The 27,582-nt window shown below is 35.1% G+C and overlaps 3 protein-coding genes across 11 annotated transcripts in view; 1 reads left to right on the forward strand and 2 right to left on the reverse strand.

Moving 5' to 3' along the window:
- LOC115447860 (anoctamin-1) overlaps window positions 1–12,975 on the reverse strand; it is a 39,268-nt gene extending 26,293 nt beyond the window's left edge. For 3 of the 9 annotated variants that reach the window (XM_037444183.1, XM_030175105.2, XM_037444185.1), the window contains exons 1-3: window positions 12,359–12,975; window positions 4,180–4,277; window positions 885–1,001 (exon numbers count right to left, since the gene is read on the reverse strand). In XM_037444183.1, the coding sequence (XP_037300080.1) occupies window positions 885–1,001; window positions 4,180–4,277; window positions 12,359–12,589 (446 nt within the window). In that variant the 5' untranslated portion in view covers window positions 12,590–12,975. Of the gene's footprint in view, window positions 1–884; window positions 1,002–4,179; window positions 4,278–6,093; window positions 6,315–6,374; window positions 6,553–12,358 lie in introns of those variants that run through there. The other 6 variants (XM_037444186.1, XM_037444184.1, XM_030175107.2 and 3 more) reach the window with 6 other exon arrangements.
- A 907-nt stretch (window positions 12,976–13,882) lies between these two features.
- Window positions 13,883–23,062, forward strand: LOC115447833 (dolichyl-diphosphooligosaccharide--protein glycosyltransferase subunit STT3A). The gene is made up of 13 exons (XM_030175073.2): window positions 13,883–13,985; window positions 14,482–14,649; window positions 14,938–15,098; window positions 15,669–15,866; window positions 16,756–16,947; window positions 17,680–17,833; window positions 18,112–18,189; window positions 18,355–18,515; window positions 18,888–19,052; window positions 19,206–19,394; window positions 19,861–20,080; window positions 20,424–20,612; window positions 20,893–23,062. Exons 1-13 carry the CDS (start codon window positions 13,883–13,885, stop codon window positions 21,036–21,038), a joined length of 2,124 nt encoding a protein of 707 aa, XP_030030933.1. The 3' UTR covers window positions 21,039–23,062.
- LOC115447834 lies at window positions 23,016–27,223 on the reverse strand. Its single transcript, XM_030175074.2, has 7 exons — window positions 26,991–27,223; window positions 26,647–26,810; window positions 25,077–25,254; window positions 24,772–24,929; window positions 24,299–24,473; window positions 23,915–24,039; window positions 23,016–23,496 (listed from the first exon to the last, which is right to left on the reverse strand). The coding sequence occupies exons 1-7, from the start codon at window positions 27,037–27,039 to the stop codon at window positions 23,362–23,364; spliced, it is 984 nt and encodes a 327-aa protein (XP_030030934.1). The 5' UTR covers window positions 27,040–27,223; the 3' UTR covers window positions 23,016–23,361.
- Between the last annotated feature and the right edge of the window lie 359 nt (window positions 27,224–27,582).

A 27,582-nucleotide genomic window follows, 5' to 3' on the forward strand; every position in this document is an offset into this window, starting at 1 on the left:
TACTACCGAGAGGGATTAGGCTTCAGTCCACCACGCTGGCTTAGTGCGAATCGGTAGACTTTACACACCTTCAAAATTCATAAAAAGAACTTCTCAGGTATGCAGGTTTCCTCACGATGTTTTCCTTCGCCGTTAAATGTAAGCGATAATTCACAAACAATACACACATAGAAAGAAAAGCCAGAGGTGTGTGCCCTTGGGATTAAAACCTGCGGACATTAGTCTCGGCAGTCCGTTCACCACCAAACTAGGCTGTCGCCGCTTTTACCACCACACAACATTGTAGGGTGTTTATTTATTCATTGAAACCCGATAATAAACGTAATCGTCTGCGTATCAACATGTGTCACCACAATACAATAGATTAATATAATTCTCCAATCGTAGCCTTACGTTCGCATTGACATACATATAGGAATCCATTTAAACTGATTCTTAAGACACTTACAATGTAACTGAGTGTACCGTAAATGAATTGTTTATTTATTAATAAAATATTTAATATGTTAAATGTGAGTACTTAGTTATTGCGTTTAATGTTGCCACAAAAATGCATGCAGCCCAACCCATATCTTCCATTCAAATACAATGACGAAACAGACACGAATACAGATTTCCACTTTTATATCAATACGTACACATAATCGCTGTATAGAATGTACAAACACTACACATAATATATAGACATTGGTAATAGCGCACCAGACAGTAAAGACCCTTATTAACGTCATAATGGCTCTACGTGAATAATTAATTGGATACCAATATGTATAAATATTACTATTATAGTTCACTAATGTTTGGTGTTACCTTAATATAATTATAGATTCGGTGCAAAATATTTCGAGTCACAAATGTCTCATCAAATTTCCGTAATTACTCACGAGCAGTGGTTTGCGACCGTCTTGGCCTTGCCGTTTACCCCACCCGGGAGAGTGGGCGCCGGCTCCCCGCAACCACACTCCTCGGCAGCACGCGTTGACGCTTCGCTACCGTTGTCCCTGCAATTATCCTTCATTTGGGGACCAGCGAACTAATACCTGTTCTTTAGAACGCATGTCTCCATCCTGAATATGTTTGTCAACCCTAAGCGTATCCACTATGACGTCACATGGCATGCAACATAATTTATAAATAGGTATTACATATTAATTATCGTTTACATGTTATAAATATATACAGGGAAATAAGGCAGTAGTAGCCGAGCCCATATCGAGCATATGGGCACAATCAGGGACAGAATTTCTGTGAAATTTTCGTAATTTACCTAATAGAGGTTGAATTTGATTGAATTTTCCCAGTATGTCGAGCGCTTCGCATCGACCGTGAAACGTGAGAATATCACATAAAGCCCGTGTGGTCGATATGAACACAGCTAATAACATCTGTCGAGGCATCTTTTGCAATACAACAATTATTATAAATCCAAATATTATTCAATAAATTATTATTTTTGATGAAATGTGTTGCACCCATCCGACGACAGATGTCACTAGAAGTAGTGACTTACATATGCATTTGTATAAAGTAATTACTCCTGCTTGAGAAATCTAGCGTGTGGATCTCGATCCTGGACGGCAGGATGTCGTTGCCAATGTAAGGTAACACCACCTTGGGGTAAAGGCTATCTGAAAAACATCAGGTTCCTAGGATCTGTGATTCTAAAGCGCTTTTACCGTTTCGAGACAATATTGGCAGCGGAACAATCGATTTATTGTCACGGTAACAATGCTTGGGACATGATCTCATAGACTTTGCATTTAATAATAAAGGGTTCATATCGTGCAATAAGGAAAACAAATATTTTACACAACTGTAATTAAAATTATTAAGTCATAATAAACAGTGCAATAAATAAGTTTAGTGGAACATTAAATCTTGCAATCGTTAGAACTAATAACTTCTACTTGTTACGGATGAATGAGTAAATTTAATGAAATTAGTAATTAAAAAGCGTCTTATGTTATCTTTTCAAATGTATGATAGTAATAAACACTAGATTTTTTTTATTTGAGGTATAAAAAAATAAATACACAAACCATTCACCCGTAGTCTTAACATTATATATAGCTAAGTGCAAATAATGTCCTAAGTTAGAAACTAATAGACTCTTGTTACCACAAGACCGAAACCCACAACTATTACAAACATAATATTCACGGATGGAAATTATACAATAATCAACTCGGATCGCGAATAGAACTCCTTTTAAAAGCAGCTTCTAGCCAGCCTTGTGCACCACGGATGCTCTTATATTATTATTTTATATTTTTTACAAAACGATTTTTATTTATCTTACACCCTTAAAAACTTATAAATATATGGCTGCCTAGGATAAGGAAAAATAAATATGAGAAATCGTCAAATTAAACATTTCATGTATCGAATACTCAGATATAAAAAGCGTCAGTTATAGATCTCTGAAATTTATAAAACCGAGCCATAACAACGCTTAGGCAGTACTATTAACGCATTTTTCTTCAAACCTGTATAAAAATTGTCTATGCTCAAAAGGTTGTGTGTATAAGACGAAATATATGTTGTCGGCACCGCTACCCGCAAGAGTTTGTGAACAGAATCCGTCGCGCGTCTGATGCTAAACAGTAAGTACAGCGACCAACAGTAAATAAACAGTAGCAAAACTGTCCAGTCCCCCTAAAATTTAGCATAACAAACAGGACACGAAGGTGCGTGTCGTTTAATTATTATATTTCTAATTTGTCAAGAGACCAAAGCGAAGTCACGTGATTGTCTCTCGACCAATCACAATAAACCGACACGGACTTTCGTGTCGTGTTTTCTTATACATTCTAAATAGGCAAAATATAAAAACAGAAAGTAGTGTATGATACAATGTGCCTATCATTTTAGAAGCTTAGACTGAAGTCTCATAAACCTTTAAATATGTCTTAAATGTACGTGTTACCAACTAAAAGAAATTATTACTTGCAAACCACAAGGTACTAGTCAAATAGGCGAGACGTACAAAAAAGGGCCAATACGTTTTAAATATCACCCCAATAATAAATATGCATCAATAAATTTATTCAAAAACTAAACAAACAAAATTAGACAACAATATCGAACGAAATATTCCCCTCAGCAAACTAAACAAAATTAGACAACAATATCGAACGAAATATTCCCCTCAGGACTGACTTATGTTAATTTGTCTTCCCTAACAAGGTATATGTCCTTTTATTACCAAATTGCTATAATGACCTTTAAGCATTGTTTACTAAGAGGCAAAACATCAAATTCAATGAGTCCACAATACGTAAGTTATTAGCGCATATACTCTAAATTCCTTTCATAATAGCATTAGTACGAAAAACAGCTAACGAACTGAAGCAAGCTGCTGAGGTCAATGTTACGTTTTTTCTACATTTTCAATATTCTGTGGGTTATACGAGAGTGATTGTAGCGCATGTAAGCTCGGATGTAAAAATATTTAAGCAGAAACAAATAAAATAATCGTAGCATGGTGCAAACAGATATAGATATGTGCATCATTTTATTTGCGGTTTATGTTTAGAGCCAAAAAAATGGTTATCAAATTCTGCGACCTTAATATTTTCATCACTTCTATGTAAACTCCTACTACCTTACTAAGTTACTCAAACTCTTTTCTAATCAGTTATACTTAAGATTCTTAATAGGTATCTATGTAAAGATGTCCACGAAGTTTCATTAACGTGAAAATCACGCAGAGCGAAATAATGTAAACTATAAACTCTACCATCCATCATGTTTTTTTATGCTTTATGTTGTATCAAAGCGGCAGCAACGTGAAGAGCCGTGGGTTGAAAGAATAGGTATTTATTTATAGAATTATATAGAGCCGTACTCGACGACGAGAGGCGCGAGCGGCGGAAGGCTTTATGCAAATGAAATGGTATTCTGTCTCGCACACGTCTCGCCATTGCTCCCGCTATGGTCAATAATGCCTTACATCAACTACGTATTCTTAACAAAGCTATTTATCGCCCAACGCTACAAACATGTGCTGTATACACTAACTAATACTCGAACACAAACCATAAAATTTTAAGGCTCTAGCATACATAAAAACATCAAACAACACATAGCCAAGCGAACGTTAGTCACACATTTAGTGATGACTCAGGCGCCTTAGTCAACTTGTGAATTGATGCGTGATGCGTGCAGCTCTCGACTCACCGATCGGTGTTCATCTCTTGAGACAGATTGTCCTGGTAGTTGCTCAGCACGGACATGGCCTGCAGGTCACCCATCTTCTCCTGCTCCGTTTTCTCCGTCTGACCCAAATATAGGAGCCAATATAAAATACATATCCAAAGTATTGGCACTTGTACTGATTTATAAAAATATTATCTGTATGCTCGGTATGATATATAAAATATTCTACATATTGAAAATAACTTCTACTTGACAGAAAATCTCACTTTCATTTATAGAATCCCAAATCTAACAGATACTTTATATTAGAACCTACTTCAATAACACCATTCAACATTACTATTAGTCGATTTATCATTATTCTTATTTAATTGCAACATTGTAACAATTGGCAGGAATTATTAGTGCAAAATACTTATAATTAGGAATGGAATGGTCAGGCGAGGCAATGTCCGCAGGTTCAAATCTTAAGGTACAAAAATGTAACTTTTCAAAGTTACCTGTGCTTTGTTTATAAATTATCGTCCGCTTCGAAACATCGTGAGGAAACCTACATACCTAAGAATTCTCCAAAGTTCAAGGATATGTGAAGTCAACCAACCCGCACTAGGCCAGCGTGGTGTACTAAGACCTAATCCCGCTCAGTAGTAGAGGAGGCCCGTGCCCAACAGTGGGACAGTATATAATATAAGGCCGGTATTATTACATTACCTAGATCGAAACTCTTTCAATAGTAAAGGAGGCCTGTGCCCAGCAGTGGGTATTATTGAAGACTTCAATGCCTAACAAAATAATATTGACGCAAGCATTTACGGCATAGGTACTATCATAGATTGAATATACATGTGTATACGAGTAAAATTTATATTTATGGATAGTTCAAACAAATATTTACAAAAATATATTCATTCGACTCGAGGGGTAATCATATATCGTCAGACGACATAATATTGGATCCCACTCCACATACCATCAGTTGTAGTGGGGTCTATTTCTCGTGCCCGTGTAAAAAAAAAACATTTTATTATTGTGTTCTGATTGAATGATGCAGTTCAGTGATTCTGGCTGTAGTTAAAGAAGACAATCGAATACACGAGTCAATTAACGGTGAGTGATTACTTCGATCATTCATGTTGCGTGCATTGGCATTTAAAAAATATCACTCAGATAGATATTTAATAAGTTTCCGTCAATCTCATCAAAAGAGTGCCAGTAGGTGCCAGAGTATACACAATATGTCTCATTCTTACCGAAGCCAACAAATACACGGCTCTACTTTACGCTAAGACCCGGGATAATCTTTCACTTTTGCCAAGTAGATTCACCCAATAAAATTAAGGAAATAAATAAATCAAACAGTCGATCATAAGCAGGTATATATTAGATGTTATTTACGATTCTATGCTAACAAGCATTGCAAAAGAGATTTTAGGTGTGAGGTCAACAGCCGCCGTAAGAATACTATTGCGAATTGTCACTTTATAAAACCTTGTCGACACTCCAAAACGCACTCTCGACAACATCCAGCATTATCATTATGTGCACGGACGTAGTGCGTCACACAATTACGGAAAGATTGAGTTCCTCGTATACGGATTAAAATAAATATGATTCAACTAAATGTACAAAAATACGTCTTGTTCAAGGCATATTTTTTGTCTATTCCATCTATGACGTTGTACCCGAAAGTCATAACTGTTACAAATTAATTTCCAGTATTACTTTTTTAACAGAATAGCCACGAACTTGGCGTCGAGTTAAAAACAGTTCAAGTGACGAAAAAGATGTCCGTCGCCGTTCACTCGCCACCGTACCGATCAGAGGCACTGGGTCTGTCAAACTAGTCGTCGATCCCGGCTTAACAAACTAAATGCTGGCTTAAAATTCGGTGACAAATGTCAAGATAACAAAGAACCTTAAAATGTGATAGCGTACTTTACGTTTCGCGCCCGCATGACGCCGATTCATTCTCAAAACGGTGACGTCATACATTATATAGCACAACACTTCTACGACATATCTGTACATGATATTTGGTTTTAAAAAAATCTGCATACAACCGGCGCGAGCAATACACAGCGACCTTGCGCACTCGACTGAGCTCCGTCAGTGAGTCAGTGTTTGAACAGCCAGTTGTAGGAGATAGATCATGATAGCCATCACATTTTCCGACTTATAGAAAAATCTTATGTAACAAAATTTCTTTTCACACTCACTAAGTTTTTTGGCAACATTTTTTCAATCAGCACCGCATTTTCGTCGTCGTTTTTTTCGTGATCAGTGAACGTTCGCTTTGTTCCGACGTCAAACACTAATTTTGTGTGAAGGTAAATACTTTAATGGTTGATAAGCGCGCACTGAACAACTTTCGGGGGCGCGATACGTTTGGAAAACAATTTTTATTACACCGCATTCACATGAGCGTCGAACGTCAAACATCAGTTAATACTATAAATATCTAGTCAATAATTATCTTTCTCACGTCCAAGCGTTGTTGCATGTTTTTATAAACATCCATACACTCTTTGTTTAAAACACAGTGAGTTTTTATAGAAATCTTTTAATAAGCATTAGTAAAATTGTTATTGATATGACCATTTCTTTTTGTGCCAATAATAGCGCTTTACCGACTAGGTAAGTATACCATCCAAAATAACCAAGTGGCAAATGATGAGAAAGTGTTCTTATACTTACTATACAATATACATAATTAGTTTTGTTTGATGTTTAAAGCATCAACTTAACATAAATAAATATTCCTGTCACTCACGGATATAAAATATATTATTATGTGATTAGGCAGCCACAGTACATCATCCTGCGATAAGAGTTATTTCATTAACGAGTATATGTATATTTTCGTTGAATTATTACTTACCAAGTATATTTCTAAAACAGTAAGACGTACGAAGCAGTGTATACAAGCCTTTATCCAGTTGATAGCACTTTACTATATTAACAGAACGCCTTCGGGAATTAAAATGGCAGACGAAACGTTACACACTTAATAATACATTAATTGACACATAATTTTATACTTATATTTAATATAAGTAATAACATTATGAGTATTACATTTGTCTACTAATATATTTGACGGTCGTACACTAATCAGATTATAACTAATTATATAATAGTGTAAATTAGGTGAGTGCTAATACTGCCGTGCTAAACTCAAAAGCGGTATCCCAAAAAAAACAAAAATTTGGTTTTTATGTCATCAGATAGCTTAAAGAAATACCCAACCAATGAATTTACCCAAATAACGGTATCTTGTATAGAACCGGTAAAAAACCCTTAAAAGAGTTTCTCTATCTCAGTTTTACATACAAAACTATAAAACTATATTCACAATACTTCGATTATCTTGAAATAAGGTTTCCCTGACATACCGCTTTTGCGCTTAGCACGGCGATATAAGCCTTTAATTTAACAGGAACAGTCGGATACCCTCGATTTTTTTTCTACAAGGATAAATACCTAATGTATGACTTACAAAATAATCACTACGGACGTCGGTCGTCAACGCGCTGGTGCTCATTAGGTGCTGACCGTACGTATTTTATCTTTGTACTGAAATATCTCTTGACGCATCTTGTTATAAAAAATGTACTTTTAAGCTATTCTCTTTGATAGTCTGAGAATCGAATCGAAATACCGCATTTTTTTTTCGTGTGGCATTCGCTACTGATTTAGACATTTGAGAAATGCAAGACAAAATGCTTTCATTATATTTTCAATTTGAATTTAAAATCCCCGAAACCACTTTACGGATTTTCACGTAGTTTTCATAAATAAACAGAGTTTAATTGGCAGAAAAATACAGACTTTGTTTCATTAATATCAAATATCGGAAAATTTGTAATTTTGACATATTTGCAATTTACTTTAACACTAGATTTTTTTAAGGGGGGTAGACTTTTAGGCGGACAGAAAGCTAGTATAATATGCAAATAATGTGCCTTTATCCGCAGCGAAGGGTTACAAAACATAATGTACCTACTAATAGTATTATTACTTTAGAGGAAACAGGATACATAAATAAATAAGCACGTGTAAGTTTCAACTGGATAAAGGAAAAATGTCTAAATTGTACAATTTGAATATCATAATACTTGCAGCCATTTTCAACAAACGACGCAATGACAATCTTCAATCCGACTCAAAAAATGAACCAATGAAAGCAAGTCATTTGTGAGCATGTCAAAAAAATTTGTTCTGGTTGGTCCATTTTTGAGATATATCGAAAAAAGCGTTTGAGACCGTTTATTAAAAATGGCGGTTACACAAGTGCTTTGGTTAGTTAGGATTTTACTGGATATTCCCACGTCATTAAATCTACTCTATACTAGTTACTGCCAACTGCTTCTCGATCTTCATTTCATCGTACGTAAGGCTTTCTGATAAACATTTTAATAACCTTATACTTAAAAGGTGAATGAACCGAAATGTATATCATCTTACTTAATCTAAAGTTTAATAATATTCTTTATAATTATATCATATTAAAATTGATTTTATATTGCTACTGGATGACGAAAAAGTCCACCTGATGGTAAGCGACCGCTTTTAAATAGCACTAAGTACCGGCCACCCATAACTTTAAATTACAAATAGAGATTACAATGCGGCACGATTACGATACGGCCGGATTACCGACGATACGGTCGGATCTGCACCGGATCCGGTTGAGCTAGTCTCACAAAACTATTTTGCCCTAAGATGTTTTTATTATGTTGTAAAACGTCATTGATTTTGCCGTTATATGAATATCTACCATGTGTTTTACGATCATTAAGTGTACAATGTTCTTAAAATATGTTACTCTTTATATTTTCAGCCAGTAATTACACGGGCTACAATGTCCTTATCCGAAAAAACAATTCTTTATACTGCAGATTGACGGCAGAAACACCTAGTCATTGCGATGGTAGGATCTACCCAGACGAACTCTCACAAACGACACAAATAGCGCCTTGGTCAACGTTACCTAACATCTTTACTTGGTCAGCAAGATATTTCTACTTATTATTATATTTTATTTGCTATTAAGCAAATTTTCGCTAAAACTCTTGAATGGCGTTTAAGCGACGTTTTGATAAGCAAGAACGCTTTGAAAAGTTGACTTCCACAAGAGATTTCTAGCGTGTAAACAATAACGGTAAGCCGATTTCTGCAAGAGTCGCACGTGTATAGAATTATTGAAATATTGTCGCTAATGTACAGACATCTGCAAGGTCTAGAGCAATATATTTGTACGAGAACTTGCTAGTCTTACTTAGCTTTACAGATGCGTTTTACCGTGATTGTTTGTGGAAATCAACTTCTCCAAATAACCATGCATTTTTAGTATAATAAAAAACAAACATTTATATGAGCATTATAAGAGGAGATATTATATCGATTTAATATGTCCAACCGCCGTTATCAATATTTATACTATTATATCATAAAAAAGTTGGAAATCACAGTTACTATACATCCATTTATCTAATCACTAGTAGGTATTGTAATTCATTATTTTTATTTAATCAGCAAAAATGTTGCACTAATTAACGTGTTTTATATGTGATTACAAAGCTGTACATGTTTCAAATATAAAAAACAAAGTATATCACCCTCAAAATTTATAGGGGTGTAGAGTTAAGATTTGTTTAAATGTTCATAATGAAAACAGCATTGTAATTTTCAAAAAAACATTTAAATTATAGTTGTAAAACGTGATTGTATAAAAAACGTTATTTATAACAAGAGGGCCACTTCCAGTTTACAAAAAACATTCCAAATGCATGAATTCTATCTGCCACTGGGTACTACAGTAATAAAATCGGGGGATCAATCAGATTACCTACATAATTTAATATGTGGTAGGTAACTATATCTTACTCTTGTTTTACCGCCATTTTCAATAAACGATCTCAATCGCTATTTTCGATCTATTGCGAAAAGGAACCAATCAGATCAAAGTTTTATTGACATACCTACAAATGAGTTATTTTGATTGGTTCATTCTCGGAATCGGAATTAAGTTTGGGATTCATTTATCCCAAACTTAATCACAACTGACATCTTTGATCCAGTTATGTCCATATCCAAAGAATTCCAAAGAAATCCAAAACAAGAGTAAACAAATATCTAACCATTGTCAATTACCTACCTGATCTATTGTGTTCTATGTGATTGTGAGGTAAATAAAAAATATATTAATGGATCAAGTCTGGCTGGTGGACCAACCGGGTCGCTAAATCTTGGCATATGCAGAAAGGCCAGGGACGTTGATTTAGGTTTTATCTACAAATAAATCACGAAGCGGTCGGCGACACGCTAATTTGGATAATATACTAGCGACCCGCCCCGGCTTCGCATGGGTGCAATGCTGACTATTTAATGGATGTTATTATTATACATATAAACCTTTCTCTTGAATCACTCTATCTATTAAAAAACCGCATCAAAATCCGTTGCGTAGTTTTAAGGCGATACCTCAAGGTCCATTTTCATACATTTTGTTTCGGCTTTAATCTGGGTAACTAAACAAGTATTGGCAAGTAAAGAATTTAAATTCACGTCTAGTTAGTGATTAGTTCTCGCAGTTGAAAGAAAAATGTAAAAATAATTAATAATCATGGATATTTCGGCCTTTAAAATTTAATATGACGAAATTTTAAAGGCCGAAATATCCATGATTATTAATTATTTTTACATTTTTCTTTACTACTAAAAAAAAACAAAATGTATGAAAATGGACCTTGAGGTATCGCCTTAAAGATTTAAGCATACATAGATAAGGACAGAGAAAGCGACTTTGTTTTATACTATGTAGTGATACCACTTGGTGTTCAGAAATTCATCGGAATCACTTACACCAAAATCATGGTTGCAGAATCTAAAAATATAATTAGACATAACTTAAGAATTAGCAATTAAATTGACTAATGTTATTGACAATACAATGACTGGTAACTGTTTTAAAAAAAAAAGCATTGCAGTCTGCCTAATTATTAATTTAGGTTTAGCCAAACCAACAACAATATTATGTTTCGTCATAAGACAAGTGTATGCCCCAAGTAACAATTTAAACCTACTTCCACAATTGTGTTGTGATAAGTGATAATCTGTTTTTCCCATATTAATTAAAGGTAAAATAATAATGTTTTTGAATCTAACATAATTATTATGACAAGGCCATATTTTAGTTGTGTTGTTTATCATATTAGATCTTTATATTATATAAATCAAGTATGTTGATAACATAAAAGAATTTTGAATACAAAAAAAAATCAATATTGTATGTGAAGTGTATGGAATTTATCCTACAAGGAGAATAACATGCTCATAAAGAATCATTAAAAATATTTATTATTTAAATTAATATTGATAGTCTGTATTTCTAGATATTTCCTCATTGCATCCAGATAATCTTAGATCAATACAAATAATTTACAGTGTTCAATTATAGCTAACAGGGATAAGAGATAACAGTTAATGATTAGCAAACAGAACAATTCTTAATAATATTTGCATAAAGCATTGTAAGGTTGTTGTGGCTATACCATGTAGGAGTGGAATAATCAGCCAAAACGGAAGTCTTGGATTCAATATCAGAGCATGTACTTAACCAAAAGTTATGAATATATTGTGTCAAAGATTAGAGGAAACTGTTTAGAAGACTTATGCAGTTGACAATTTTCAATAACAGCTTTGAGTATAACTATCTTTCCCTATTCTCATTAGATTATTGTGGTGGACAAATAAGTAATAAACAATGTCCGTACCCAGCTGAGGGATAATTGAACTCATGATATCACTAAATAATTACAGTTAAATAATGCATTGAGACATTTTGGTATTTTTTTGTATGAGAGTGTAAATTAACACAACAGTTACACTCTTGGCCCAAACCTACATCTTGTTTTGAGGATATTACAAATTATAAGAACTCACAACTGCCCTGACCAGAATGAATATTTTCTGATGATTAATATATTTTATTAAAACATAAATTATAATGGAAAACAAAGATACCAATATAAGGTGCCCATTTTCTATTGTCTATGAAATAGCTTTAAATGCTATAATTCCTAATGTTAAAACTCTAATGTGTTAAAGTAAAACACTTAGAAACATCACTTCTGAATTTCTGTGTAACAGTAACAAAACAGAAATACAGTGGTTATATTAAAATTCATTACATTCTCACCTCGGGAAATGCTGCATCTCCATCTTGAAAGAGTTGTTGGAATGCAAGCTCATTGCGTTGGGCATCAGACAAAAAAGACTCCGTCTCACCAACGTCGGATTTCTTATGTTGAAGTTTTACGCCACCCGCATATATTGGATTGGTTAACTTTGGCGAAAAAACATTCTCCTCTGCTTTCTGGAGGAGCGGCTTCGGTACGTCCTCTTCCAAAGAAGGATCCCCGTCTGACATCACATAAACTACCGCCAAAAATAACAAACACTATTGTACTTCCTTTTTTAAATTTCTCATATCCGATCTTTTCTTCCTAGATTAGTCACCGTATAACAATGCTGTGATTTATCTCGTGTGTTTCGGTTCGATCACTAATTAAATAGGCAAAGGTGAAGACGTTAAGGTCTACCGCGTTTCAGGAGCCAGCAACTATGCAATTATACCCTCTTTATTTAAGTATTATTGTATATTCGTTAACACTACCGGAAAGAAAGTGAGTTGAAAGGTCGTTGAATTATTTGTGAGAATCTAGAAATGTACAGATTTTAAGTTATTTTTGCTGACAGCCTGACAACAATGACAGAACAAGTGACAGCCAGAGACCAATAAACTAGAGTGACAGCTGCGACCATCTGTGAGCTGACATCCTTATTCTGGACGGTGAGTTAAGCCGAACCTATACATCTGGAATGGCAATCTGCAATCAGATTGGAAATCTGAAAAGCTTAACATACCTTTCAGATCGTGGTCATTGTTGCCACTTGACAACTACACACATAAAGCTACATTTTGTACAAATCATAATATACAAAAAATAAACGCTAAATTATTCAACAATTTATTAAAAATCATTTCTTTAATAACATATCTATTAATTATTTAAAAATAAATCGAATGTGGAAAGGAAAATATATATAAATGAGAACAATAAAATATGTCTTGTGAAATAAATGTTACACTTACATATGTTACACTTAAATACCGTAGAAAGCAGTGTTCGTTTCCTTATTAATAGCGCTTTTTATATAAATGAAACAACAGAAATTCAATTAAGCATTCACATTGGGAAAAAAATCAGAATGTGTGTGCGGTAATGTGGTGTATAATATAACCCGAAACCCTCTGAATTGAGATTTGAATTAAAAATATCATTCCAGATGTATATGGCTGGCTATATGGGAAAGGACCGCCTGCAGCCCTGTTTTATTAAACTACTCAAATAAAATAATAACTTTGCTGTTTATATTCCATTGTTATAGGCACCTATGTAATCAGTATTTTAAATGATATTGTTACCTTTTAAATTAAAAATCAACAAGTACAGAATACAGAAGAAGAACCATTGCATTGATATTTTCTCAACCTTTCACATGGCAACGAATTCTGCCACGCCGCTCGTGAACTGTCAAATTGCGTCGCTGGCGGTGTAGTTGGAAGGTTGCCGGCGAATATTATTGTCTTATTTTGCTTTATTTACCCATCTATATATGTGAAATATTTAGAAACGAGAAAAAATTACACCGGAGCAAAATGACTGCGGAAGTGCAAAGCAAGTCCAAGATGTCGCACCTAACATCGGACAAACAGTTAACTTTCATAAAGTTAGCGGTTTTATCGATGGCAGCGATTCTGTGTGAGTGGTTATGCCTTTATTATCTCGTATTATTAGTCTACATGATAACTTACAACTAACATTCGCAGAAAGTACAAAAAAAAATGCTTTATAGGCTTGACTTACGTGGTCCAATCACGATAAAGGAGACACAAACAAATCACTGATCGTGCAACATTTCGACACGAAATAAACAAATAGCAAATAATTTCTGCCCAAAATTGTTTCAAAATTATACAATTTAGAGCAAATTCGTTTTAGAACCTTAAATATACATCCCATGACCCGTATTTACGCGGCCATACTTTATTTGATAACCTCCTAATATTACTCTGTACCGTGCATAGAAGCCGGTTTGTAGAAGGGCAATGCAGAATTTTTAAACTTGTATCCAACTGTTGATAAACTATTGTCATTAATAAGTCCAATGAACTTTAATGAGTGATCATTATCACTCATAGACCTTTACCACTGACATATATATTATTTAAAAAAAAATGTATATTTTGCATTTCAGCATTTGCAACACGTCTATTCTCAGTGCTTCGATTTGAGAGTGTAATTCACGAGTTCGATCCATATTTCAACTACAGAACAACAAGATTCCTCACGGAGGAAGGTTTTTATAAGTTCCACAATTGGTTTGACGACAGAGCATGGTATCCCCTGGGACGTATTATTGGTGGTGAGTTATGAAATCATTATTTTGTCACATTCAATAATTATTCAAACCAATCGCATATAGTATGTATTCATTGTTTTATTTGTAACAATAATAAATAAGAACACATAGTGGCAAGTATTTGTGATGATGACATTAAAATGACAATGGTCCAGCTTGTAATCCTTATACAATATAATATATTTAAATATTGCCCTACTTTCTACTTTGTTTACATTAAACTGTGTATGTTTTTTAGTAAAAAAGACTTTTATTTTGTTACTATGGTCAGCTCATGTGGTATATTCCCAGGTACCATCTACCCTGGGCTGATGGTGACCTCCGCAACATTGTATAACATCATGCAGTTCCTGAACATCACAATAGACATAAGAAATGTCTGTGTATTCTTGGCTCCTTTCTTCTCCTCTCTAACTACCATTGTTACTTACCTCCTTACAAAAGAATTGAAGGTATGAAACAGCATTATTTTGCAAATTTCCTTAATAACATTTTTTATGTATAAGAAAGTAGAAAATAATTTCTTAATTATCAGTTTGGATATAATCCAATCCAATTTACAATAATTGTAGCATAGTATGAGTGAGTTAGTTAGATATTCCAATTTATTTATAGTATACATAATACTTCATATTCTGATGCTGAAATATAAATCAAATCTTGCTTTTGAATTGTACTCTTAGTAATTATATAAATTTCCAAAATAATAACAATGTCCTTTATCCTGATTTACATTATAAAACATAGTTGCCGTATTGTCTGTCTCAATACAATATACTCAAAAATTACTGAACAGATTTCAATGTTATTTGATATGGAGATAGTTTTAGATCCTGGGAAGGACATAGATTAGGTAGATAGGAATAGGAGTTTTATTCTGAAAAATGTACATATATTATGCCAAGTGAAGTCAAAATATATTCTTGAACTTAAAATTTAAAATAACATTACTTTATTCTCACTAGATTGGATCTCTAGTATTTTAAAACTTGTAGTAAAGAAATAATGGATAATTCCATCAGGATGAAGGCGCTGGACTGGTTGCCGCCGCAATGATATCCATTGTGCCTGGATACATAAGCAGATCTGTTGCTGGAAGCTACGACAACGAGGGCATCGCTATTTTCTGCATGTTGCTCACTTACTACTTCTGGATCAAGGCTGTCAACACCGGCACTATACTGTGGGCCACTATGACTGCGCTTGCTTACTTTTACATGGTAAAAATTTATCTGGAATGATTTAAGACATTGTTTTTGGTATGGGTTTGTGAATTTAGAAATAATATATTTCATTTTGTAAAGAAAAATGCCAAAATTAGATACTGTCAATAATTATAAATGTAATGTTGATTTATGAAAAGAAATAGATTTATTTTCAGAATAGAAATAAATCTTATTAATCAACATAGATTATTCAGATGAAAGATTCACACTAACAAGTTTGTATGGCTTGTGAGTTTTTGCACTTTTGTACAGTTTTATGATAATTGCTTGAGAATGGATTATAAATTATTACACAGCTGCTTGTTAATGTTGGCAGAAAATGCGAAAATGATAAAGCTAATGTCCGGCTATTTATATTCTAATTTCTCAATTGTAGTTATTTCATGTCACAGGCGTGCAGAACTGGATGAGTTCTATATTTACGCCTTCCGCAATGAACAGATATACAACATCAGCCGCACATTCGCCTTGTTACTTTCTACACAGGTCATTTTTATAAACTTTGTTGACTAGACAGAGTTGCGTCTCTATTGCCTGCGGCAGACACGACTGATCAATGGCACGCGTGCTAGTGGCACATGACAAAATAATTCGGACCCGCGTGTCATATGCCAAACATTGAATATGCTTCATTCTTTGGGTTTCGCTTCGCTTACATTAGGTGCAGTGGAGTCACTTTGTAGAGTCCCAATCAAAAAAGAACAGAAACATAGATCGGACGTAAAAAAGTTGCTAAAAAGGACCATGCGAATAGATGCAACTGGTACTGGATGGCATGTTACAGGCTATTTTTTTTGTCATAAATAATGGTACATTAACTATCAAAGATTCGCCATACTTGGCCTATGTGGATAAAACAGCAGATAAGAGTTTAATTTTCTAGGTATCGTCTTGGGGTGGATATGTGTTCCTGATCAACCTGATCCCGCTCCACGTGCTGGCGCTAATGCTGCTGGGTCGGTTCTCGGCGCGAGTCTACGTCGCGTACTCGACTCTGTACTGCGTCGGCACCATCCTTTCCATGCAGATCTCGTTCGTCGGGTTCCAGCCAGTGCAGAGCTCTGAACATATGTTGGTAAGTAGATTCATTGACTGGATGCTCACTAGACTATAATACTATGTGCTTTGTTTATCATAATCCAGAAATTGTTATATTATTGTTGAACTCTTAGAGTACATATATTATTTGTATTTACTTGAATAGCAGTATCATGCAATTTGTAAAAATACTGTTTAATGTATTAATACCTGAAACATGATTTGTGGGTAAAGTGCATTTTCAGTTTACTCTTAAATATACTATTCCTTGCTCTTGCGGTTCTATAAACATAACAATCCAGTCTTTGCTGAAATATGAAATGAGAAACGATGCAGAAATTATTTTATGACGCCATAACATTAATCCGATAAGCGTGAAGCGTGCGGGTGTGACAAATGATACATTTTAAACCATGTGTTATCACCATAATTTAATTATCGAAAAAAAATAATTACACACGCTCTAAGATATATCGTGTTTATGGGACGAATGAAAGTTGCCATAACCTTCTGATTTATAATAAAAAGCTTTTTTTTTTAAAAAAAAGTTCCTTTGAAAATAGCTTCAAACCTAATAAATTACTGGGCATGATCAGTCTTCATAACTGAAAACTAAAGTGCAGTGTAACTTAACACAGCATGTTATCTCTTGTTATTTTTTTCATCAATGCAATTATATAACGGGCACGATGTATACCAATAGGTGTACAACCAATTTTATTTTTATAATAAAAACAGAGTATAACAAAACTCCTCCCTCTGTGCAAAGGCGCTAGGCACGTTCGGCCTGTGCCAGCTGTACGCGTTCACGCAGTACCTGCGCGCGCGCCTCTCGCCCGCCAACTTCGAGCTGTTATTCAAGGCGCTGCTCACCACCCTACTCGGGACCCTCGGCACCGCCATCGTCGCACTCACCATCACCGGTTAGTTTACATTTTATTACATTTAAGCCTACTGGCATTAACCAACGTGAAGCTCCAGGCAAATACAAAAAAAATCTCAATTTTTTATTTAAGTCTTCGGTTAATACTTGTCACTTCCAATGTCGTTTATTTAAAAAGGTCCTGCAGATCCACTCTGACTGCTAACCCGCTGCGTGAGTCCTTGTCGTATAGCAGCCGTTGAACGTTAGTTTAATCTGGGTCTCGCCGTACCTACCTAATTTCTATTGTGTTTTAATGTTTGTGTGTAATCTTTGCAGGTAAAATTTCTCCATGGACCGGCAGATTCTACTCTTTGCTGGACCCGTCATACGCTAAGAATCACATTCCGATTATCGGTAAGTTCATGTTATATAATAATATGATATATTCATATTGTTTTCACCTCACAGATGCAAAAAGCATTTTAAACGTAATAATAATAAATAAACTTTAAACATGTCTATACTTAAATACTTCTGCAATGGCTACGCATATTTTTAACATCGTTGTTTCGCGTACAGCTTCCGTGTCGGAGCACCAGCCGACGTCGTGGTCGTCATTCTACTTCGACCTGCAGGTGCTGGTGTTCCTGTTCCCCGCCGGGCTGTACTTTTGCTTCAGCAAGCTCACCGACGCCAACATCTTCATCATACTGTACGGTGTACTCAGCATTTACTTCGCGGTATGTTTAACAACAGCTATGATGATTTCAGCGTCGATTTATCTATGCTGAACAACCCTCCCTAATATCTATGTCTTTGCCTGTTACTCCACCGGACACCGCGTACTAGCAGATGTAGCGTTTAACGTCCACCTGTAGCAAGTAATGATAAGAAAAATCATACTCTAATGTAACTTTGATACTAAAATTCAACTTCCAAATTGAAAATTAAATTAAAAATGATGATAAGCGAAACTGGAGCACGTCGAGTCACGTCGAGCGCAGCTCCGTCGACTCCGCGCGATGATACCAACACTTTGATCGCTGATTGTAGCATTTTGCTTCCCATCTGTCTCGCGTAACTTTCCTTTCTGACGTCTCTCTTACTTCTAGGGCGTGATGGTCCGTCTCATGCTGGTGTTGGCGCCTGTGATGTGCATCGTGTCTGGAGTCGCCGCATCCAGCCTGCTCAGTGTACATGTCAAAGATATTGACCCCAAGGTCGAGAAGCACGGGAAGAAGAATAAACACGAGAACAACTTTAGCTTCCAGTCTGAGGTATTGATTACTTAACCCTGTGTTAAAATATTACAGGATCTTATTATATTCTGTCATTTTTGCAAAATAAGTAATGTTTACATAAGACAATAGTAAGTCAGCAAAATGTAGTGTAGTGATGAATGGGAATATTAGTCAGTGTGTGGTGTGCAGGTGGGCGCGCTGTTCGTGACGCTGCTGGCGGCGCTGCTGGTGTCGTACGTGCTGCACTGCACGTGGGTCACGTCCGAGGCGTACTCCTCGCCCTCCATTGTGCTCTCTGCGCGGGCGCATGACGGTGCGCGCATCATCTTCGACGACTTCCGCGAGGCATACACTTGGCTCAAGATGAACACGCCCGAGGTATCAATAATCGCTGTTTGCTTTATACACGTGGGGGCGTTAAATTTGATTACGTGACATTTAATGACTATGATAACCACAAAAGAACTTCCAGTACAAGAGGAATTTCATCTTGTCAGTTTTGTTTACTGGATTGTTTTTTAATTTTACCAAAGCATTAAAATGCATAACAGGTTTTGAAGTAAGAATGATACCACATAGAATTTTGTAATTTGCTCCAATGCTTGGCAATTCACCTTATGATTTATTATTGATTATTGATAATTACTTTATTGTAAAGGATGACTTTTATTTGCATGAAATAAAGGCCATTTTCTTAAGCAATTTTTCACAGTCCTAATAATCCATGGTGTAAATCGCCTCGGTAGTTTTTAAGTTTATCACAATCCGGCAGACAAATAATCGTGTCGGCAGGCTTCGTTTTATAATATGTAAGCATAAATTATAGTAATAACCTCTGTAACAGGATGCAAAAGTGATGTCATGGTGGGACTATGGGTATCAGATAACGGCCATGGCGAATCGAACGGTGATAGTGGACAATAACACGTGGAACAATACGCACATATCGCGCGTTGGGCAGGCCATGGCTTCCACAGAGGAGCGAGCCTACGAGATCATGCAGGAACTGGACGTGGATTACGTGCTGGTCATATTCGGCGGGCTGGTGGGATACTCTTCCGACGGTATGATTACATTTTTAATATATGTAGTTCAGTAAGAAAATGATCTGGTGGTGAAAACTAATGTTGATCCAAATCATAGTGCCCACTACTTTAGAAACGCACTGATTACGTGATCGATTTATTTGACGTTGTCCTGTGTGTGCTGTCTAGTGTAAGCAGCGGTGGTGGGACTGTTACTGGCCCATATGTTATAATATTAATCTGAATTATATCTAGGCAAACAGCAGTACATCAGCTACATTCGCCGGAAATCAAAGATGCCATATATTCCGCATCCGGTCTATCTAATCCAGACACCGCATTCATTGCGTGTGCTATCTAATTGCTATACAAACTTATGCAGACATCAACAAGTTCTTGTGGATGGTGCGTATCGGCGGCAGCACGGAGCGCGGCGCCCACATCCGCGAGGCGGATTACTACACGCCCGCCGGCGAGTTCCGCGTCGACCAGGACGGCTCCAACACGCTGCTCAACTGCCTCATGTACAAGATGAGCTACTACAAGTTTGGACTCGTCTACACTGAAGGAGGTCCGTATAACCACTTGTCATATTTGTTTACTAATACCTATATTTAACGTCTACTAATAGCTCTTCCGGACAGTAGTTATTATATGTGCCAATTTTTGTTGACACTCATATTTGCGCGAGCGCCGCGTGGTGTTCTTAGTGTTTCAACAAACATTAAAGAATTTTGAAATCGCGTCCATAAGTAAACCACACGTTGGCACACATATTCAATCACATATTGGCGTGGGAAAGAGGCAGGGAATTATAAAAATATGTAATAACACCTCAAATTGTTGTACAGGACGTCCCCCCGGCTTCGACCGCGTGCGCGGAGCCGAGATCGGAAACAAAGACTTCAACCTAGACGTATTAGAAGAGGCGTACACCACCGAGCACTGGCTCGTGCGCATATACAAGGTGAAACCGTTGCCCAACCGGGGCGTTTGAACTATCCCGAATATGTCTGAAATCGTGTAAAAAGGAGGGACAGCCGCTCGCGTGAGTCAAACATAGTCTGCAAAAAAATATTTATGTAGTAGCCATAGCCATATTTATAAATATAAACTCACTTATTTGACGACATAATACTGAATGAAATCAAATTAAACAATATTTTAATATCGAGGAAAGTGTTAAACATTTCATCTGAATATGTATTAATGCCATGACTAAATACACAAAAGTAAAGTGCTAAGTCACATCATTACTTAATTATTTAGTGATATGATAGGCCTTGTCGCATATTTTATAACTATTTCTTCCAATTACATTGAGCATCCAAATTATTTAATTTCCATTTTGTAATTTTTGTGTAGTGTGGTTACATCCATTGACAGTATATCAAAAATAATTTTATAGGCATAGTATGTTTGCCTCATGTGAAAGATTTAATAGCACAGAGAGCTATCTTTGGACAAGTTAAGGATCTTTGTAACATATTACAACTATTTGAGAATAAATTAGTACTATGTTGAAAGGACTCACAATGGAAACATTTTTGAGCTTCATACAATTTTCATTAGACAATAGGAAAGTATGAACTTTCCCATCTAGGTTTTATTAATCGAAAATACGTAGTACCTGTATCATCAGTAAACTAGCCGTTAAAGTGTTCGTCTATATTTGCTATCAGCCTTTTTACAATAAAGTTCTATAGGGCGCTTAGTCCTGTCGACTTTAAAAACACTGTGTGTCAGTGAAAATTATGTTTGGAAAACACTGCCCTTACATTCATATAATGTCATTTCGCCATGCGAAAAGCATGTAAATACAATATAGTACTAAAATTAACAAATAGTTTTGATAATTTACAGATGATAATATTTTTATAAAATGATGTATGTGTTGGAATGGAATAAATTATTTTAACGTTGTGTGCGTGTCACAACAAATGCTGTTTTGTATAGAGTGCAATTGTGTGGAATTCTGTAATGAGCTGTTTTGTTCATAATGTTTTTAGATTACCCAGGTGTGTTAGGTCCGAACAAGTTATTATGGAATATTTTCATTAAATCTTTCAAACAGCGTAAACGAACTTTTATTCCATGTTTTAATACAAACTTTTATATTAATCCATGATAGTTTTGATTCCACACCTCTTTTGGACATTTTACATAAAATCAGATAAGTTTATAAATTGTAAGATTAATTTAAATTGTCTATTATTTTAAAATATTGTTTAAGACAAGTACCAACGTAAATCTGATTTTAGTGTTGTAACCTATTAATCTCCTAGGTGCCTTGAAAATGATGGATGGTGAAAGTAGGGCAGAGAGTACTCAGTGAAAAAAAAAATTACCAATTAGTCACAATATTTTTATGTGTTTGCAATGGAGTAATTGTTATTTTTGCATAGTAGCTGACAATAACACTTGCCAAGTTCTTCCTCTAGTCTTGAATAATATGGCAATAGAGATGTCCTTATGCTATTAAAACAACTATACTAATGCCAATGACAAATGTTTTTGAAATAACACCTAACAACCCAGGTATCAAATAGATTCTCAGAATGGACTTATTCCAGTAATAAAGACCCACACTATCATGAACACTGTCTCATCCAATCAAAAATCATTTTTTTAAACTTGAATGCCAAGCTTGTTTGTTATTTGTTAATAAAAATGAATGTAATGATCTCTGTCGTCGGTTACCAGCACACGTTATTTCTCCATTTTATAATGTTAAAGTCTAAAAATGAAATAATTAAAATATAAATTATAGACTGAAGGGCTTATTCATTGCATAGTTTCTAAAATTAGAAATTAGAGTAGATGTTAACTAGTGGCAGTACACTTAATATATCTACCTCTGCTAATTAGGAGAAATGTACGTTAAACGCACAATCGTTCTTGTACTAGGGACTAAAGAACTGCAATAAACGCGACTTTGATCTGTTATTGTCGGTGTGAAAAATTAAATGATGTATAAATTCCTTTTTTTTTATTTTATTTTAAATAAAGTTTAATAATACAGTAAGTGATTTTATTTACATTACCCATTTAATTCCTGTGCTTGATATGACCAGCTGGAACTGACATCCAAATCCACAACAAAACTGCCAATAATTTTTAAGTGAGCAATTAAAAAGAAAAATAGTGATAAAAATTATAACACAAACAGTTTGCCGCATCATTGCTGGCTAATTTTGTAATGGGTATCGGAGCCTAAACTAACAAAATGTAGGCAGTGTTATGTTGAAATCAGAATAACCATCTCTAAAGTGAACCCTCAATCGTGAATGTCTTCCTCTCACATTAATAGTGGTCGACTGTCAGTTGTCACCGTCGTCGCTGTCGCCAGAGCAATCGTCTGGCCGGAACGTATCGTCATTATTGTAATTATAGTTGTTCCCTCTAAAACGCTTAAGTCGGCGCGGTTGTTGTCTCTGCTCTGGATCAGCACCAACCTGAGAAATTTGTTATCATTGAAGATTCCACTCATTACAAACACAATATAGTTGGTGGGAATAGGCACAACGGTTTCATATTTTTAATATCGCAACTGCATAAAAGACTCATGTGTTCCATGATGTAGAATATTTTAGTTGGTATTTAAATTAACAAGGGCAATATAACACCATGCAGTGTTTTAATTGGAAGTCTTGGATCGTATTGCTTTTATTTATGGCCAGTCTAGTGTATATGATCATTATCATCAGTATAATTTACTAAAGTGTTGTGTCTGTGCTGCTGAATAAGCCGACTCATGCCAACCTATCAGTTACGGATTCAGTAATAAAAAATATTACAATATAGAATAAAAATTGTTACAAGTCTAGAATTCATGCACAGAATAGAATATTAATATACACATTGTGAGCTTACTTGTTGCACTAGTTTGTATGGACCAACATCAGAGAGGAATGCTTCTTTGAATGCTTTGCGTAATGGTTTCCTTTTAAACACTGTGCATTGTTCCTTTAGTGCTAATATTGCGCTCTCAGGAAGATCTACAAATGGAAATATGGTATTATATTAAACACTAAACAATAATAGATGAATGCCAATTGAGGGTGCATTATAAAATGTTATTCTATTGAAACCTATTTAATTTGACGCCATTTAATAAGTTAACTCTCCTTGCTACCTCTTGTGTAAATGGTCTGACCAACCAAAGATATTGGCCAATTGTATTTTTTATCACTTTTGACCCCAGTCTTTACATTCATCCCTTAATTTGTAGTGATTATCAATGCAAACTGCGCTCACCAATATCTTTGAAAGCAAACTGCTTGGGCCTGATATCATACACTTTGTAATCCAATAGTAGCACAAGGTTGATCTGATCCTCCTCTTGCTCCATATTACTTTGGACTGCAAATGTTATTTCAATGTGCGAGCCGTCCAAAATCTTGAACAACTGTGCATCAATGTTCAACATTTTCTGTAAATTTTTAATATTTAATAACTTGTTCTTGTTTAATCAATCAATTAATTAATCCTGAATAGCCATTTATTTATAAAAAAAAATAATTCAAGGAGAAATAATCATTGGTTTTGTATAAATATTACGAATTGGCTCATGAACCACAAAATTATTATCATGAAAATACCTCATACTTTCTATTAAGTTTAAAAATGGAGATGAGCATGCATTGGCGATAAGAGTGTATGATCTCTTGGTGTTGGAATAAACTCAAACAGTAAGTGAATTTTGACACCTCTGTCTTTCCACCACTTACCTTCAAAGCCTCAAACTGCTGCAACCTGTCATAGTACGCGACCAGCGCCTTCCGAATGGAGCCAAGACACTCTGGCAACATGATGTTATCATAGTCTTCCATCACACCACTGAGATTAAAGCCCAGGGGCAGAGATGACTTGGATACAATATTGGCACCTACACAAAATAATTTGTAAGGGTATTATAAATTGGAAATAAGTACTAATATTTCCACAGACTCTGAACTTATTACATCCATCCATTTTTCCCTGTCTAAAATAAATCTTGACATTAAAAGGAAATTGACAAATATGCATTACCAACCCCTCTGCATTTCAATCCGCAGTCCATGTTTGAGCTCATGCGGAGAGTCATGCTGCATGTGGAACAGCACACAGCAGTGCTCCCCTACCTCATACGACTGCACCTCCACACCAGTGAGCATTGAAGTTAACTCCAAGTTATTCTTCAAACCCTCTATTGCGTTGGTTAAGACAATTTTCTGTTAAACATAGGAATATACATGTGACATGAATATATGTAGTTATAGGATAAGCCTCATTAGATATCAATTAATAATTGCTTAAAAATGGTACTCAATCTAAACAACCAGAATATTTTGAGAGATTAAAAACACAAACAATAATGCTAGTAATAATTGCACTGTCCTAATGAGGCTTCAGTGATACATTATTACCATCAAAAATGTATGCATCCTTATACTATATGCATAGCTGGGCATTAACTCGTTAATCCGTTAATCGTTAATTAACGAAGTTAACATTTTGATTAACGAATTAACTTTTAAGTTAACTTTTAAAAATGTTAACGGACACGTTAACTTCCGTTAATATGCAGAAGCCCGTTAATCGTTAATCTAATGCCTACTATTTACCGCACGGCACCGCGGCGCGGCGCGAAAAACAGGTTCAGACAAGTAAACATATGACAGCAGTAGAGTGGATGCAGTAAAAAAGGTCATGGAAAAAAAGGTAGAAGATGCTTTACGACAAGAAGCAGCGGAACATTCGAAGGACAGAGATAGTTTAACTGGCGGAGGGAGCAATGCGAGTAACAACGATGATGACGAGGAGGAAGATTTTTCAATTCTGTCACTCAGTCTATAGTAAACCAAAGAGCTCCAACTCTTTAAAGAGTAAAGCGCAAAGTCTCGTTAAAATGTGGCTGGATATGAAATCAAAAGACTCGTTCAATGATGCTGCATTCCTCGGGGAACAGATATTCATAAATCTATTTATTAAATACAATACTGCTATACCCTCAAGCGCTGCAGTTGAACATCTGTTTTCCACGGGTAAAGACATTTTAACACCAAAACGAGCCTCGCTTTCAGACGAGAACTTCAACATGTTAATGTTCATGAAAGGGAATATGCACCTTATGCCCGACGATTAAATTACACATTTGAATTATACAAGTATTTTGTTTTATTCTTAACCTGTTAACTTCCAGAACCTAAAGCAACAAGTTGTATAAGTTCACTAACGCAACGATATAAAAATGCAATTTTACACATATTAACGGATTAACGCTTAACTTTAACTTGCGTTAATTCTTCCGAAATGTAACGCTTTAACGCTTAACGAAGCCAACTTTTTTTTTAGCGGATTAACGATTAACGAAGTTAACTATTTGATTAACGGTGCCCAGCTACGTTATGGTATTTAGATTGTTATATGATTACAATAGAGTCCAATACAATCAAATTGTCATCAATTTAAATTTTGTTCTAACAATTATAATGCAAGAAGAAGGAGTTTGAAATATCATTTACAATTCCGATTTAGCTCTATGACGATTGTATTTAGTAAAAAATACAGCAACAAAATGTCTCAAACATTCAAATGCCTAAAAACAGTTTTAGTATGTGTACCTGGGGCCTAACAAATGGTTCTGCTCTTTTTTTAATGGGAGATATTTTGCGTCTAAGATTGGCGCGTTGCATCTGAAACAACTCATCCTGCCTCTCCTTTAGCCTTTGCTCCAGTTGTTCTATCTCTTCTTGAAGGTCGTCAACGTCCTCTGGAACCCTCGACACTAAAGTGATTTAACAAAAGTTAATATAAAATCTTATTTAAGAGACAGCCACGCAACCGAAATCGGTTATCGGGTAAACTAAATAGTTTACTTAATATTTTAAGTAGATTATATTGAATATGAAATGTTTCTAAACTTTTAATTATAAAAAACGAAGTGTCAAATTAATTTTTCACTTACCTCCCTTACGAAATAATTTAGTAATTTTCAACTGTTTTGTATTTGTCATTATGAGTTATCCTAAAGAAATTCGAGATTATTTTATTTATATCCAAGAGAATATGAACACAATGTTAGATTTGTATGTATTGAAAACAAAAATATTTGAAAAACGTTAAGATTCAAATACTCAAGCGATTTGACAAATGACAAGTACCAATCAGTGTTGACAGGTGTGAGTTTTGTAATAACTCCAAATTTAAGAAATTTGTTAAAAATAAAGTCCATGACACAAAAAGGAAACTCCAATTTTATAGATAAAAAAAACATTTGATTAAATAAAACAATGTTTTAGTCTAGACGAGTAAATTTTCTCACAAAAGACCTCAATTTCTCTCCATGGTGTTATAATTACCCCCAAATTTAAGTATAATCCAATATCCGGCATCACTAAACCATAGATACGACTGTGTAAGTCTCTCAGAACAATGAGGTAAGTCTATTATACATTCGGATATTTGTACAAAATACTACACATTGATTTACCCGAAGTTGGTCCGATGATTCCATTCTAAATTACGGTAATTTAGTATCAAAAATTTAAAGACGAATG

Source organism: Manduca sexta, chromosome 28, assembly GCF_014839805.1.
Source record: "Manduca sexta isolate Smith_Timp_Sample1 chromosome 28, JHU_Msex_v1.0, whole genome shotgun sequence".
NCBI lineage: Eukaryota > Metazoa > Arthropoda > Insecta > Lepidoptera > Sphingidae > Manduca > Manduca sexta.

Coding starts and splice junctions, on each gene's coding strand:
- LOC115447833 (XM_030175073.2), top strand. CDS start 13,883: ATGACTGCGGAAGTGCAAAGCAAGTCCAAGATGTCGCACCTAACATCG. Junction 13,986..14,481: donor ATCGATGGCAGCGATTCTGT/GTGAGTGGTTAT, acceptor TTTGCATTTCAG/CATTTGCAACACGTCTATTC. Junction 19,395..19,860: donor TCAAGATGAACACGCCCGAG/GTATCAATAATC, acceptor CCTCTGTAACAG/GATGCAAAAGTGATGTCATG.
- LOC115447834 (XM_030175074.2), bottom strand. CDS start 27,039: ATGACAAATACAAAACAGTTGAAAATTACTAAATTATTTCGTAAGGGA. Junction 26,811..26,990: donor TAAATTATTTCGTAAGGGAG/GTAAGTGAAAAA, acceptor AAATCACTTTAG/TGTCGAGGGTTCCAGAGGAC. Junction 24,474..24,771: donor AGCAGTTTGAGGCTTTGAAG/GTAAGTGGTGGA, acceptor AAAAATTTACAG/AAAATGTTGAACATTGATGC.